Below are 16,144 nucleotides of genomic sequence, written 5' to 3' on the forward strand. Positions count from 1 at the left end.
CCTTGGACATGCTTGTATTCAAATTCTGGAACATCTATTCAGCATATCAATCCTAATTAGACAATCTGGGTCTGGAAAGGATGAGAGCTGGGTCATTTGCATAATTTAATCATAAATACTCAGTGATACATATTTCCAAATGCATTTGTACAATTATCTTTTCATCCTTGGGGCAATGGTATTAATATGATTAGGCAATATTTCTGGAAAAAACAGACAAGTATGCACTCTTTTTAACTGCAGCTTAGGGCGATATGAAAAATTAATTAATTTCTGAAGAAAATCAATTTCTCTACGTGACCACATTAGACATTGCTAAACCAAGACTCAGAAACCTCTCTCAATCACTACATTTTATCAGGCTCTTCTAAATTCTGATTAGTATTTGAACAGTTCAATAGAAAAACTGGTAATGTATCAAAGAGCATCTTAAATTTTGAAGAGATCTTTCTGCCTACTTTCTTTTAGGGCACACCACTCTGCTTTACTTTAATGCATTGTTATTTAACCAGTCAATGAGAAGTCTGTGCTTTTGGTGTGAACTCATCTTGAGTGATCTTTTATTAATGTACATTAACCAATTTCAAGGACAACAGGATAAGGTTACTTTTGAAAGGCTTTCTCAAGAAATGGATTTATATTCATCTAAAATAATCTTAATTCACATGACACTGTTTATTATTAAAAAATTAGATAAACCAAGTCCTCTTAAAATGTACCATTTTCATAAGAAAAACATTATAATATACTTAGTGGAGCTCTAAGAACCCAGGTGGCTAATCTGATTTTTAAAAAAGAGATTCTGCTTTGTATGTTAATTAGTACAAAAGAAAGAAGTCACATTTGTGAGTTTAAATGCACTATTCTTTTCTTTTCAATCAAATGAAAAAGTAGAAATTACTGCATGCAAATATTCAATATTCATTTAATTTGCATAAAGGTGCTTGAACAAATTTTTGATTCTAACAAGCTCATTTTTCATGCGTTTTGTCTTTCATCCTAATCTAGCATCTGTCATTCCTTTTTGAAGTTATTATCGGCCCAATTCCCTCTTGGACATGGTTGCTGGGTGACCGGTATCTTAGCACCCACTTTGACAGGAACAGATGTGAAACTGATCAAGAGATTTCCCAAGGGTACCTGAAATCACAAACAACTTTTGTGAAAAACAAACAGCATTCCTGTCATGGGCCCTTATTTAACCCACTCTCCAAAAAAAAAGAGCAAAAAAGTTTACTCCAGATCAAATATGCCATTTTAATTTTATTTCCTAAGCTTGGAATAAAATACTGTAATTAAATACAATTGTATTATATTTCACAATTTTGAATTCAAGGGATCTGTTCTAAATATCAATAGCTCAAAAATCCAGAGTTTGTTCTGTTTTTGGCTAGATGTTTATAGGTAAATTTCATGGTAAAATGTTTCTATTTCATGCACAATTTCACTAGAGTTTCAAAAAAAAATAAAGGTGGGTTATGATAATTTGGATGACAAGGGTATGTAAGAAGATGAAATTTAGTTTGGTGTCTAAAGGCTTCCTATTTTGAGTATCATGTACAATTCTGTGCAGTAATAAGGATTACTCTACTTTTAGAGGATTGCCTACAAAATAAAACTTCCCCTCTCCTTTCATGCATTTTATAGCAAGAGTTTTTAACATGTCTTTATTTCCAGTTCATGTGGTGTGTAACATCAATCATTATTGGAAAGAGAGCTAGAAAGTGCCTCTGAAAGACAAAAAAGGTCATAGAAACTTCATATCATCACCATTACAAAAGTCAGATTAGGTTGCCTTTTCTGAAATAGATTATTTTTAAGACCAGGACAATGATCTTATGATCTACCTACTTTCCTTCCTTCCATCACAGTTAGAGAGGGTGGAGTGCAATAGCCATGTTAAATCACCATGAAACTAGTTGGGGTAAACTTTTAAATGAAATTAGGTATATAATTAAATATTGGTATTTTATAAATATGGCATCAGGTGATACTAGGAAACAGCCAAAGAACTGATATGATTTTTCATCTTCATTCAAATGATAAGTATAAGGCCAAGGCAGAAAAATTGTTAATTTACAGTGAAAATAAGTGTTTGTGGGTTTTTTGTCACTTAGCAGCCAACAGAAAAAGAATCAACAATGTATGTTTAAAACTCCAAATAGTTTTTCCTAGATGATCATGACTTATGATAGTAAGGAAAGTGGTATACCTTCCACTGGCAATTGTAATATTTTTCCTCTATTCCAAGAATTGATTTAGTATAATTATTATTAGAGACTTTTATGTTTGGTTCTTATTGGGAAATAACCAATAACCACTTATCCAAATGGTTTATTCAATGTTAAGTGAGAAAAGAATAAAAAGTCTGTGGAATTCTTTTTAACTTTTAATTTGAAAAGGAATTTGCTCACCTCAATTTCAAAACCCAATGATGGAATTATTTAACCATCATAATTGTGACAGCATATACATGTGTTGCCTCACCATCTATAAGATGTTTTTGGTGTATACAACATTGAGAGCAAGTCTTTCTATATGGAGAAGTAGGTCTTGATTCTGTAATCTAATGGCAGTCATTTAAAACTGTCAAACAAGTAGAGATGCTATGACCTTACCCATTTATATCAGTTATCCATTTGCATTTATATGACATAGCATAGTACAGAAATGAAGCAAACTACTACACACCTAAATTCTTCTTTATTTGGAACAAATTGTTAACTTCAGCTGTCCAACTTAGGCCCAGTTCATGTAAGTAAAGTGAATCCAGCTAAAATAAAAATATCTTTTATGCATCCAGTTTATCAGTGACCACCTTCATTTATTATTAGTAGTAGCAAAAGCAGCATTCTGGAAACCCTGTCAGGTGGTCCAACTAAAAGCAAAATTAGATACATAACCATTTAAAGTGTGACTCTAAGAAAAATTAAATATATTCCTAGAAAAATCCTTATTTGGAAATGTTATTACAAGGAAAAGGTCCTAAAAAAGTTTCTTCTCCTACTTGGACTGACTCATTAGTAAAGAGAAATTGATTAAAAAGTACAAAATAATTGTTTTTATATCTAATTAAATTTGTGTTTTAACTCCTTAAATCTAGGATATATACATAAAGAGAAGAATTTTGTTTTAAAAAGCAACATTTTAATAGCATGAGAAAACTTAAATAGCTGCAAAATTTTGATGGCACTTTGGCTTAACTGTGAAATACCACTGATGAATAATATTTTTTTAATTTCCTAAGAATAAAAGTACTAAATATGGTAGCCAAACAGGTGTTAACAGAAAGAAAAATCAAATTTGACCCAGAAGGCTCCAATATTAAGGTTTGAATTGGGATCAGTTCATTCCTTTCCCATGGGGTAACTTGTATAAATGTAATTCTATGGTTTCATAAAAGCAGGTCAAGTTTCTGTCCCTGGGGGTCTTTTGGCAATTTGAAGCATGGAAGCACTGTTCCTGGCTACAAGTTCAAATCTGCATGTACCATACTGTCAACAGTGCGTAAGAAAAAAATCAGTGAACAGCAGACATATATTCATCTTTGATTATAGTACACACTTATCAGAGCATTCTTAGAGGGTAAGAATAAAGGTGTCAGAGATGACAATCATAAAATATTTTGAAACTATTTTCACTTACTTATACTTTCTCCTACCAGAAGATGCAAAAAGTAATGTGAAATACTTGTATTTATGTAAATATCTAAATGCAAAGATGAACTTTTTACCGAATACTGTGTACAAGGTTTTATATTTTGTACAAAGTTTTTTTAATTCCATAAGCTTTAGATGAAGCAGAAACTTCTAAGTCATCACTGTTTTATAAGCGTCTTTCTATGTTGCAAAAAATGTATGCCTGCTTGCACTCTTACCGATGACGTAATGACTTGACATAGGCCATGGAATTATTGAGAAAGTAATTGATTTCAATTTAACTGGATCTTTACTAGGTGTTTTCAAAGACAATTATAGTCCACTGCAAGAAGTGTAATACACATCTCCTTATGTAGACCTGCAGATTAACCCACTGACCTCATTCCTAACTCATCTCATTGATGGCAAAGCTTTTAGAACAGTCTCTTTTCCTTTATGTTATGAAATTGTTTTCCTATCATTTATTCACTGATTCTAAAGGATATGCTTGCTCTAAGTGCAAGAAGCAATGAAATAAACCAATAAAAGAAAGAGAGCAAGGGCATCAAGCACATGTAGTGTCATTTAATAATGTACAGATTCTAATACCCAATCGTTTAATATCTATTTTATACAAATAAAATAATTCTTATACATATATTTTTAAACAGAGAATTTAAAGTACATTATCATAAAAAAGGTTTAGAAAAATTAAGCTGTTTTTAATCACTGTCCTAATAACTATATAGCCTTGCATAATTATATCTAAAATATTTAAGTATAAACTACTTCTTTAACTCTAAAATTAATTCTTTTTTTCTGTTGTATTTCAGTCAAATAGGACCTGTTTATTGATGTATTGTTTCATGTTTTTATGTGTTACAAAAAGGTAAAATTAAAGCCAATTGTATTTTCCTAAGTTATTTGTCCTGTGGCCCTACATCCTACAGGTGTATATGTTATGTTTGCGTGTGTGTGTGTGTGAATGTATTCCTACACAACACATCTACATGTATGTAAAGGCTTTTCTACCAAATGTACGACAATTATTTAAAGCGTAGAGTACAAATGAGCTAATGCTAATACATATAAAAAATATCCACCACAGAGTTCTCTAAACTACTGATAAAAATTTTACACTTGTTGCACACACAAGAACATTCATCCTCATATAAAATGTGTGACAGGTAATATGAAAAATAAAAGTGTTCCAGGTTATTCTTTTAAAATCAAAAGGCACTATTTAACTGTAAGTGCCTAACTCAAGAAGATAATATCATTTTGAAGAATCAAATTAAATAAAAATCCTAAATTTGAAACATAAAATAGAAAGTAATACTGTTGAATGCATCAGTATATTTTAGCAGAACTATGATGGGTTCAAAGATTTGTTACACCTTAAGTGATTTACTTTGTTCATACATAAACAATATGTCTTTAAAATATAAGACTATGAATAAAACAGCCCATTTACTGTTGCTACTAATAAAATATCAGGATACAGTTTAAGATTTTAACAAAATACTCCATCTGCCTGATAAGTGAATGTAATACACTATTTCTTAGTTAACATATTCTAGAGATTTATTTTCATTGCCTTTACTGAAGAAATGACCAGTATCCCTTAAATGGAATTGATAAATATTTACTGCAAATGCTTCTATATGCTTCCATAAAATATCTCCCTTTCAAGTAGTACACTTTCTTTCTTAAGATATATTTTGTTTGCCCTTGAAGAAAAATAAGGTTATTTTTTTTCCTGTTGTAACTGGAAAGGCAATCTAATTATTTACAAACACTTGATACCATACAAATTCAAAGATCATTTAACACTGTGACTTTTTAATACTTCATGTTTACCACTCCATTCATATATGCTAAGAAAACAAAAACATTTCTCAATTATTCGATGTTACCAATCAACATCAACCAGTGTACTATGTGGCCTATTGCAGTATTTGCTTCATGAAAATCATGCTTTAAAAGTATATCCTTTTTTTTTTTGTCAAAAATATAGGCTATCTTCAAAATCCACTTCAGGATTCTTAAAGATCTACTTATAGTCAAATCAAAGTATATTTATTTATATTTCTCAAATCATAGAAAATATAATCACCACGTTGTACAACGTTTTCTTCCTATCTAACTGAAATTTTGTAACCTTAGACCAACAGCTCTCCAGTCCCTGGTAACCACCATTCTACTCGCTGCATCTATGAGTTCAACTTTTTTAGATTCCACATGTAAGTGATATCATGCAGTATTTGTCTTTCTGTGCCTGGCTTATTTCACTTTTACTTCCTGCTAGAAAAATGTAATGTATTCCAGGTATTGTATTCAACCTGTACAGTACATTATTATAGATACTTCAGTTAAGCACTCTCTCTCTCTGCCTCTCTGTCTCTCTCTCTCTCTCTCTCTCTGTATCTCTCTCTCTGTGTGTCTCTCTCTCAGTATCAATCACTACTCTCTAAAACTTTTTTAAAAAGTAACTGGCTATTCAGTGTGTTGCTGTGCTTGTAGTTTACAACACTTCAATATATTTATAACAACAACAAAAAAAGACCAATTAAACAATGACATAGTGAGATTTCCAGTTTAATGAGTTGTCTCTGACAACTTCCAATCAAGTCACATACATTTAAATGTGCAGAAGAATCCCAGCTTGAAATCCTGGATCAATTCCAAGCCAATTTGGATCAGAAAGCAAAAGGACCACATCTTTAACACAATGCAGTCATTGGCAAATTTAATGTCCAATTTAGAAAGAATGAAAGATGATTTTTTTAAAATGGGTGAATTCGAATGCTTTTCTCTTATAAAGGAAATCTATGTCCGAATAAACCAATACATTTTAAATGCATTTGGTTCAAGGTCCTTGACTTTGGATCAAGTGGTGATTTGGGTCATTATATGTGATGTGACATATATTTTTTAATTGGACATTTATCTGCTATTCATTAAATTAATTTTAATTGTATCATTAATTTGAAAAACAATGACCTTTTTATTGATTGTCTAATAACTAATTTATAGTGGATTGAAAATTCTTTTCATTGTCATTTGTACATTTATATATAAAGCTAATCATTAGCTGCCTAAAACTAGCAACAATGGACACACTCTTAACAGATTCTCAGAAACCTCCTTAAAATAAATAGGTATAACAAATAAAGTAATCCACCAGTAATCTAATAATAACTAATTAGTGGACCAAATATAAATATCTTATCCTTGGTATTCTTGTTTTCCAAAGCAATAATTTGGTAAACTAACTATACTATCCTAATGAAGTCATTCCTGTATGTGACATTTGCTAAAAAGCGAATATCAGCAAATAAAAGTTAGTTACAAGACAGCCACAATAGCAAAAATTACTTTTTACTAGAAATATTTTTGGCAGATTGAGAAGAAGGAAACAAGAAATTTGAGCAAAATGTAGGTTTGCACAGAGCCTCTGCTGTGCCTGAGATGTACATATCTGTGCAGATCAGAGCCTTTGCTATTACACTTATCTGAGCTCCATTAGGTGGGCTCTTAATTCATAGTCTTCTTCATTAAAAATTTAATTATTGAACATAACAAACATAATAGAGAAGGGTCTCCTTAATGCAGTCCCAAAGCCTGAAAATATAAGTGTAGTCTTAGCTAGAATATTCAAACTACATATACTATATAAATATATACTACATATAATATGTAGTATTTAGACATACATGTGTACACACACACACACACGCACGCAGATATACATCTTTTAAACTGGACAATCACAAAGCATTACCTCAGTAAGAAAATGGCACATGCTGACATATGCTAAGGTCATTCTATTTTTATAACAATTCAAACATAAAATGATAAAACTTTATCTTAATTACATTTTTAAATACCCAAGCCAATAATATCCATTTTTACATTTCCTGTTATTCTAAAGATATATAACTTAATGTGACTTTTTTTTTTTTTTTTTTTGGTGAACAAGCTGAAAAGGAAATACTTGAAAGATAAATTCAAACAAAGTTTAACTTTTTAAAAGAACCAAGTAACAAAACCCTTAAAATAAAAATGTTTAATGAAATCTAGATGACTCACCTGTACCTATTTAGAAGGCATAGTTCAAATTAATTTCTTCAGACAAGGATTCAAAGGGAGACAGTTTACAACCTGTGAGAGTTTAATTTCCCATTATATTTTGCAGTAGTTGTTTTCTACATTGCTAATATAATGCAATCTAGATGACTATTTTACTTGACTGACAAAAGCAATTGTATGAAGCAATTTAGTAAAATAACTTGGAAAGATAAAATAATACTAATTGATAGTTAAAGCACAAATTGTTCTTAAAATAACAACTACTTGGTTGCACATTAAGCTAATTTACTAATGCTACTTATATTCTAAAAACAAAACATCAAATGAGAAACAATAAAGCATATCATGTTTTCATATGCTGGTGAATCACACGTAGTAAATCGCCAAAGACAAGAGTGATTTATGCTCAAATCCTGCCAAGACTTTAGGCAATATAGGGTGTCACATCTCAGGGAGTTGGGGGATGCAGTGAGGCAAAAAGAGGGTGGTTAATATTTGTCCCAGTAATTGACATGAAACTGGAGTGAAATTTAATAGAATAATCCAAAAAAAAGCAGATTTGGACTAAAACAATGAAGATTTTAAAACTATGTGTCAAATGTGAATACCAGAATTTTTCTAGAGGAAAAAAGCCTGTCGTGTAGTTTATTTTATATAATATTTGAAGCTTCACAAAATAAAATATATGTACAAATCAAATTTCTTACATCAGAGCATTAACTAAATGTGGAGTTCAGAAAGTAAAGTATCATCATAACCATGTTCACTTTTGACAAAAATAACTACGATATTGTGAGAGACTAACTCTTAGAAAAACAACAGGTTTGGAAGAGATTATCCAAATAACTCAACAACTTATATCCTGCAGTATAATTTGATTGAACAAACTAAATTCTAGGTTAGAATATTCTTATATTTTATTCATACACTAGTTATTAAAGTGTAATTTGCTAACACTTTTAAAACATACAGAAATAAATTGTGGAACCAAGCAAACTTTCATATTTAAGCTTTAGTCTTCTAATTATGCCCTATTCTTTTTGAAATGATATAAAATGAGACATTAGGCGTTATTGGAAGCATTAATCTACTGTAATACGAAAACTTCAGAGTCTCTCTTCATTTGAAGCAATTCTTTAATTTCTCTGTGCCAAGTATTGTAATTATCTGTTAGAAGTGAATCTATATTTATGTTAAACTTTCTATATCAATGCATAAGTCTGTGTCATTGAAAACCAGGCAACAGGGCAAATGTTAAATAAATATAGACTGGTTCGGTTTGCCATCTTTATTAAAACTCCTAACCAAAAAAAAAAAAAAAAAAAAAATAGAGTCAAGAATTGGAAAATGTTTTGTACTTCTTACACTACAATTTCATTCATGTATTACTACTGAAACATAAAACACTTTCAATATTTTGTCCATGGATGGTATTTTAAGACAAAAGAATTCTGTTTGTGAATATAGGTATGTGCCTATAAAATATATAAGACTAACTGGAATCTACTTAAGTTAAAAACTCCTCAAATCTAGGGTTACTTAGAACCTACATCACAATCTTGTTTGAAAGATCCTGAGACAAAATTATCTTCTTACAATAATGAAAGAAATGAATATTTTAGATAACATAATAAAACAAGGTCACTTTTTAAAAACCTGAATTCGTGGAAAATTGAATCCTAACCCAAATCTACAAAAAGGGAACTGACTCATACAAACAGAGATTTGACCATGTACATAATTACTTTTCTTTTTTTGTTGTTATTTAATGGTAAGCAGTTAATTAACTGACCTCTGTTGCAACAGCCAAGTTCATGCAACTAATGTTTAGTTTTAAAATAATAATTGGAGGAAGCTGATCAAGGACAGACTTTGTCCTTTGACAACTTTTAAATATATGTCCTTACATTTCTTTCATGTTTTGAGACCTTTATTTTTTAGCTTTACATTTCTTTCATGTTTTGAGACCTTTATTTTTTAGCTTTACTGTCTAGCAGGTGATAGTCTCTTTTTCATCTCCTTGTGGTAATGACAGACGGCTTCAACATTTATTCTAGTTTTCATAGATAGCATGCTAATGCAATAGCCCTAAGCAAATTAAATCCACTCGAAGGTTTGCTACTAACTTACTGAGCCACTTTGAGCAAGTTTATGAACCTTACTTTTCTGTAACATCATTTCGGTTCCTCAAAATCCCTGGTATTATTATTCCATGCTATTAAGAGATAGACATAGTTTCTGTAAAAAGCTGAGAGTGCTAAGATTTGACGTTTCTCATTTTATATAAATTATATGTGCATGTATAAATTATATACACACATATATGGGTGTATAGATAGTAATTTTATATAGTTTCCCTTCTTGCTCAGCTTCTCTTATACTCTACATAAATTACTCCCTTAGCCTGTTAAGTAGCTAGAGGAGAAAGAAACCAAAGTGAAATAAATCAATACATCTAGGTGAATAAAAAAGGTTCTTCACAGCAAAGATATAAACTTGACTTGAATGAAAAAAGTAATCATAATTTTATAAATGCAAGATGCAAAACATTTCAAAGCTTTCAAAGGTAAGAAATAAGACAATAATGCTTATAATAATCATTAAAAATAATAATATAGGGTAAACAGTATATTTGGTGAGAGGGAGTTCCATTACAAGTTCTCAATTTCTTCAATCAGTGGCAGAGTTAGGAAAACCAAGGTAGGTATTTGCAACTAAACACCTTCTCAAGTTAATGACTACAATATTGCATGTATTTAAGTTTGAGTAAGCTTTTTTAGTTGATATATGATCAAATTCAATACTAAATCAACAAACTTCCCGCCTTTAACTTAAAAATAACTTGAAATAGGGTTTTAGAGCAACACATGTAATTGCAAATTATTAAGGCCAGGTGACTGAAACATAATTACAGTAGTGATGAGATATTTGTGAAGAGATAAACAGTTCCACTGGATTTAACTTATCTTGGCTCTGCAAGTTTAAACTCCAGATCTGTTGTTAACCTCAGGGGGAAAAAAACTTGAAAAATATTTAGTTAAAAGTTAAAGAATATTCTCCAACCACATGGTGAGGACTTCAAATCTAGGCAAAAATTCAGGGAATAAATCGAGTTTAACATTGATTATAACATTTATTATAATGCAGTCATTGAAGAAAGTTTTCTCCAGTAATTTTTTGTGTTTACGTGTGTGTATGTGAAATGGCCTTTAATTATCTAGTATCTAGTGTGCTGTAAGAAATACATAAAGAGGATACCGAGGAGAGTAGATGTTTGATTATTAAGGAGAAAAAAAAAGTAGCAATTCACCAATTTACTGGATAGGCAGACAATTTTATAACAATCATATCTGAACTAGCTTCAAATTTCACCTAGCTTTCTTCATAACTCCAGAACAATTTTCCTGTCCTGATTCAAATAGTTTTAATATAGATTTGGGGCAAATATTTTATATTCTGCACGACCAAGAACTCCAATTATCTGAGTAAATGACGTTTAGTGATCTTGCTTCCGCGACCCCCACCACCCCCCATCTTTACTGCCACCTGTCCATACTTTTGAGCGCGCGCGCGCACATACACACACACACAAACACACACACACAACATTTACCCCAAAATAGTCGAAGGTTCAAAGCCCAAACACACCCATGTCCCATGGAAGGAAGAGTACCTAAACACGGAAAAGAATTTCTGGCTAGGTCAGGATAGGACATTTGCTGGACTGGAATTCGAATCTTTTTCGTTTCACAGCCTTCCCGGGCACTAACAGAGAAGAAGTTTTTCTCCATGGAAAAAAGACCTAGCGCTTTTTCAACACAATGTCCTTCTGGTCTCCTTGCTACACTTTCTTTCCACCTAAGTTTCCCTGTCTCTGCGGGGGCACACACTAACTCCGCTCCTTCTCTCAATCTTCAAACTTATTTGGAGGGTACCGAAGTTTCTGCGCAAATTTTACGCGCAGTTCCCACGTGCCCGCTTCAGGTCTTCAACTTTCCCTATTTTCTTTCTCCCGGAATCTCACTCTGAACTTTTGCCTCTGCGCTTCCTTGCAGAGAACCGTGGGGACAAAGCGGCGCTGTGAAAGGGGGTGGAACGATCATCTCTACCCCGAAACTGACAAGTTGCCCCACTCCCGCCCCCTCTCGGTAGATCCTCCCCCACTGAGCGTTCATTAGCATAAAACTGGTCTGGCTGGGGACCGGTCCCGCCGCCTCCTCCGTGCGCGCGCTTTGCTGGGCTGGGGAAGCCAGGGCACAGAGTATCAGGGCCGCTGAGCATCCCAGTGCAAAGTGTGCACCTGCTCGCTGCTTAAGCTACTAACCTTTAAGAAAAGAAGAGAGAGAAAGACAGAAAGAAAACACACTTTGGAGAGAAAGAGACAGAGAACTCGAAAGAGAGATCGAGAGAGAGCGCACTCCGTGGCTTTCCTTCCTAATCTCTCCAGTTCAGCTTCCATTGAGTCTCGGGCAATCGGTCACCTCCCCCTACCGAAGAAAACCTGCTGGTTGCCCTCGCATCTGCCCCGGGGCCACCGTACCCCTTTATTTCCTTTGCACACGCACTCGCTCACACGCGGACACACGCACACATGCGCGAACACACAGACCCCTCCCCTCGGCTGGCTTCCCCTCCGGGCTTCGGAGCTCAAGTCCCCGGAGCTCATCCCCCGGGATGGACCCGGTCTCTCAGCCTCGCGGGTCATTTCCCTCCCGACCTCAAAGTGCCCTCCTCGGGTGCTGGCCCGCTCCCTCGCCTTTCCCAGCGGGCCCCTCACCCGGAGCGCGTCTCCCCGCTCCCCGAGCCCTGCGGAGCAGGTCACGACCTCCCCCCGCCCCCGGGACGCCGCTCGGCGCCACAGATCAGCCCTGTCGGTGCCGGGAGGCTGGCCGTGGAACCCAGGTCCTGGGGAGCGCACGAACGCGGACAGCAGCGCTGAGAGGGGTCTCCAGGCGCCCGCGCGCCCGGGGCAGGGGGCTGTGGCTCCAGCAAAGGCGCCGTCCTCCTCCCTCTCGCCCCCTCCGCCCCGAGGCTCGGCTTTCCCGCATCCCACAGCAGCCCATCCCCGGGACCCAGAGGGCAAGGGGAGGACCCGGCCGAAGAGCGAGGTCTGGGCAGGGTGAGGTGCCAACTTCTCAGGGGGTCGGGCGCGGCTGGCGAGCCCCGAGCAGGGAGAGGAGAGGGCCGCGCTCGCCGGGGCGCGCGGCTCGCGGGCGCGCAGAGCGAGCGGCGCCGGGAAAGGAGCGAGGGCAGGGCGAGCAGGCTGGTGGGAAGGGGCGCGGGCGGCGGGGGCTATCCCCCCCCGACTCACCTTGCGTTGGTGCAGTCATTGTAGAGGGTCTCGAAGTCCTTCCTGGAGATGAGTTTGCAGCGGTTCACTCCTGGCTGGATGGCGCCCAGTCCCCTCAGGATGCGAACTTGTTCCACATTGCACACCACCGGCGTGATCTCCAGCCGCTTCAGCTTGGTGTAGACCGTATGCAAGCCCCCCACCAAGTGCTTCAGGAACAGGTCGAAAGCCTGGGGCAGGCAGATCAGCTCGCAGCCCTCCACCGTGAAGGAAGCCACTTTGGCCCCCCTCAGATCCACCATTTTGCACTCATTATTCTGAGGGGTGTTTTCCACTGGGGACGGGGTTGAGTACACGGGTTTCCCGGGGAGGGGGCCGCAGCTGCTGCTGCTACTGCTGCTGCTGCTGCTACTACTGCTGCTGCTGCTGCTGCTGCTGCTGCTACTGCTGCTGCTGCCGCTGCCGGTGCTGGCGTTGATGGGGGTGCTGGAAGCGACGCCGCCGCCAGCGCTGATGCCGCCGCCGCCGCCGCCGCTGCCGTTGCTCGCGGCCGCCAGGTTGGGGTTGCAGTTGCTGCCGCCGCCGCCGCCGCCACCGCCGCCTCCGTTGCCGCTGCTGCCGCCGCCGCCTCCGCTGCCGCCGCCGCCGCCGCCGCCGCCGGTAGAGGTGACTGTGGCCGCCGCCGCCGCCGCCGAAGCGATGGGCTCCGGGCGGAACAGAGTTGGCCCAGAGGACGCCGGGGGTCCGATGGAAGGAGCCGGAGACGAAGTCGCCGAAGAGGTGGAGGTGGTGGTGCCAGAGGAGGAAGCAGACGTGGAGATTGGGGGTTGAGGGGGGACCAGCTGGGTCGGAGGGATCAAAGCCGCCGGCACTGCCATGGTCACATATAAGGGGAAACAGACGGAGGAGAAGCGAGAGGAAAAGTTGCCACACACCCCCGGGAGGGGAAGGGGAAAAAAGGGGGGAGAAGGAGCGAGGGGGGCAACAACAACAACTCCGGGAGAGAACGAGAAGGAGAAAGGGAGAGAAGGGGGAGAAAAGGAGGTGAAGGTAATAAAGAGCGAGCGCAAGAGGGGCGAGCACGAGAGGCGCTCTGGAGAGAAACGCACAAAAGTGTCCCGCAAGTCGAAATGCGAGTCCTCTCCGGGGGCTGGGATCGAGGGCTGGTTTGGGGGGGGGGAGGTGGGGCGGGGAGGGTCGGCTGTTGTTGTGTGGGTCTCGCTCTAGCACAAAGTTAAGGATGAAGGTGAAAAGGAGGAGGTTTGAAGGACTTGGGCTCTCCCTGGCAAGTACATTGATCAAAGATTGAGAGGGGAATGACAGAGAGAAAATGAGCTGAAAAGTGCAGGCTGCCGGCTGGACGAGTTGTTGTTGTCACACGGTGCAGAGGGGAGGAGCTCCGGAAACTTGAAATACCCTTTGAAGCCGCAAAAACCTCACTCACTAGTATTAACCCAAATTATCCAACCAGGAACTCGGAGCAGAGACTCCGAGAGCGCGAGACACTGGAGAGGGAGCGTGCGAGGAAAGGAGGAGGGGAGGGGGAGGATACGGAAAGAAACTGTGGGAGGGACGGAGAGGAAAAGCCGGGGACACAGAAGTGGCGATCGGAAAAGGAGAGGGAGATCATCTACTTCTCTTCTACTACTACCGTTAGATTGCATGTCTCACATTCCATTTCGTCCGCGGGGACTGGTAATTTTTTCCAAAGCTTCTAAACAATCGCCCGCCAACTTAAAGAGGAGCCTGAGCGCTCCGAGCTCTCCTTCCAGGATTTAGGATCCATCTCCACGCGTTTTGGCAATGAGCTAGAAACGAAAACACAGCCCCCACTTCACGATTATTCAGAAATTATTTTGAGGAAAATTCACATGTAAGCAAAGCGTAATGTTCTTTTGCATCTGATTGTTTATTTCTCTACTAAATTATTCATTTATATAAAGATAGTGAAAATTCCAGGACAGTTTTCAAGTGGTGAGAAGAAAGTCAGTCCGAAATCGCTTAAGAATAATGGAAAGCTCTGTATTCAATTCCATATTTCCTAATAGGTTGTGGAAAGAAATGCTTGCCTTGATGTGGATGATTTAGAATAACTTCACTGTCTCCCCAAAAGCCAGTCAGAAATACCTGTTAAACCTAGAGCTATCAAGGAGATAAGGTATCCTTGAAGATTTAGAAAGTGGAAAAAGGTTTTTCTTACCCAAAACTCTATAATTAATTCACCTGTCTTACACAGTAACCAACTATCCTCATGTCCTTTAAGACCCAAAGCCAATTGCTAATGTGTTTTTTGGACAACACGATAGTTTATTTTTTGTTTGTTTTGTTTTTTCATGTTTGAAAAGTGCTGCTGTAGTTTTGGAAAGTCCTTTTCAATTTGTCAGTAAATATATGTTTTGTAAATAATGAGAAGAACAAAAACAAAGCTCACTAGTTGACTTGTAAAGACTTGGGTAGCTGTGCTTAAAACAACATGAGGCTGAGTTTAGACTGACTCTATTCCTCCTTTCCTTCCTCTTTCCTTTTCTTTTCTAACTTGTTGCACTGAAGTATTTATTCAAGGATTTTTGACTAACATATGATTTGAATATGGGTCAAATCTATTTGCTGCTCATGTCTCCAAGTATCTTCAATTAGTTAGCCTTTGAACCGGTCCACACATGTTCAGTAAGTTCATAAGATATGAAGCAATGCTTTAGCATTTGACAGATTTTTAAAATAAACTATTAGTAGCAGGTTCACAGGGTTGGGAAATTTTATAATAAAATTTTTGCCATTCTGGTGTTGAAATGATCACATTTCTCTTTATCATTTTAAGCCTTTGAACTCTGTGAATCACAGTGTCAAAAAGTGCAGGAACTGTCTACCGAGAAATAGAAATATGACACTATGGACTAATTAGTGTATGATTATACTAAAATTTTTGGGACATAGCAGTTAAATCAGGAGGCTTTCCTGGGAGATAAGAATTCAGAAAATCGATTGTTGCAGAAAAGTCCATGAACTTCTGCAAGGACAACTAAAGTTTAAACAGTTGTTTGGCCTGGGTAACCAACGTATTGTAATACATTCAGAAATAATTTTTATTAATGTTTCAGTCTTCAAATTTGTTATGGGTAAAAGT

At 37.6% G+C, this 16,144-nt stretch overlaps 1 protein-coding gene across 2 annotated transcripts in view; it reads right to left on the minus strand.

Moving 5' to 3' along the window:
- The window catches only part of DACH1 (dachshund family transcription factor 1), a 429,256-nt gene extending 414,918 nt beyond the window's left edge, over positions 1-14,338 (minus strand). For both annotated transcript variants that reach the window (XM_522679.8, XM_016925363.4), the window contains exon 1: positions 13,042-14,338. In XM_522679.8, coding sequence (XP_522679.5) covers positions 13,042-13,898 — 857 coding nt within the window. In that variant the 5' untranslated portion in view covers positions 13,899-14,338. The remainder of the gene's footprint in view (positions 1-13,041) is intronic.
- Between the last annotated feature and the right edge of the window lie 1,806 nt (positions 14,339-16,144).

The sequence above is a fragment of the Pan troglodytes genome, chromosome 14, assembly GCF_028858775.2.
Source record: "Pan troglodytes isolate AG18354 chromosome 14, NHGRI_mPanTro3-v2.0_pri, whole genome shotgun sequence".
Classification (NCBI taxonomy): domain Eukaryota; kingdom Metazoa; phylum Chordata; class Mammalia; order Primates; family Hominidae; genus Pan; species Pan troglodytes.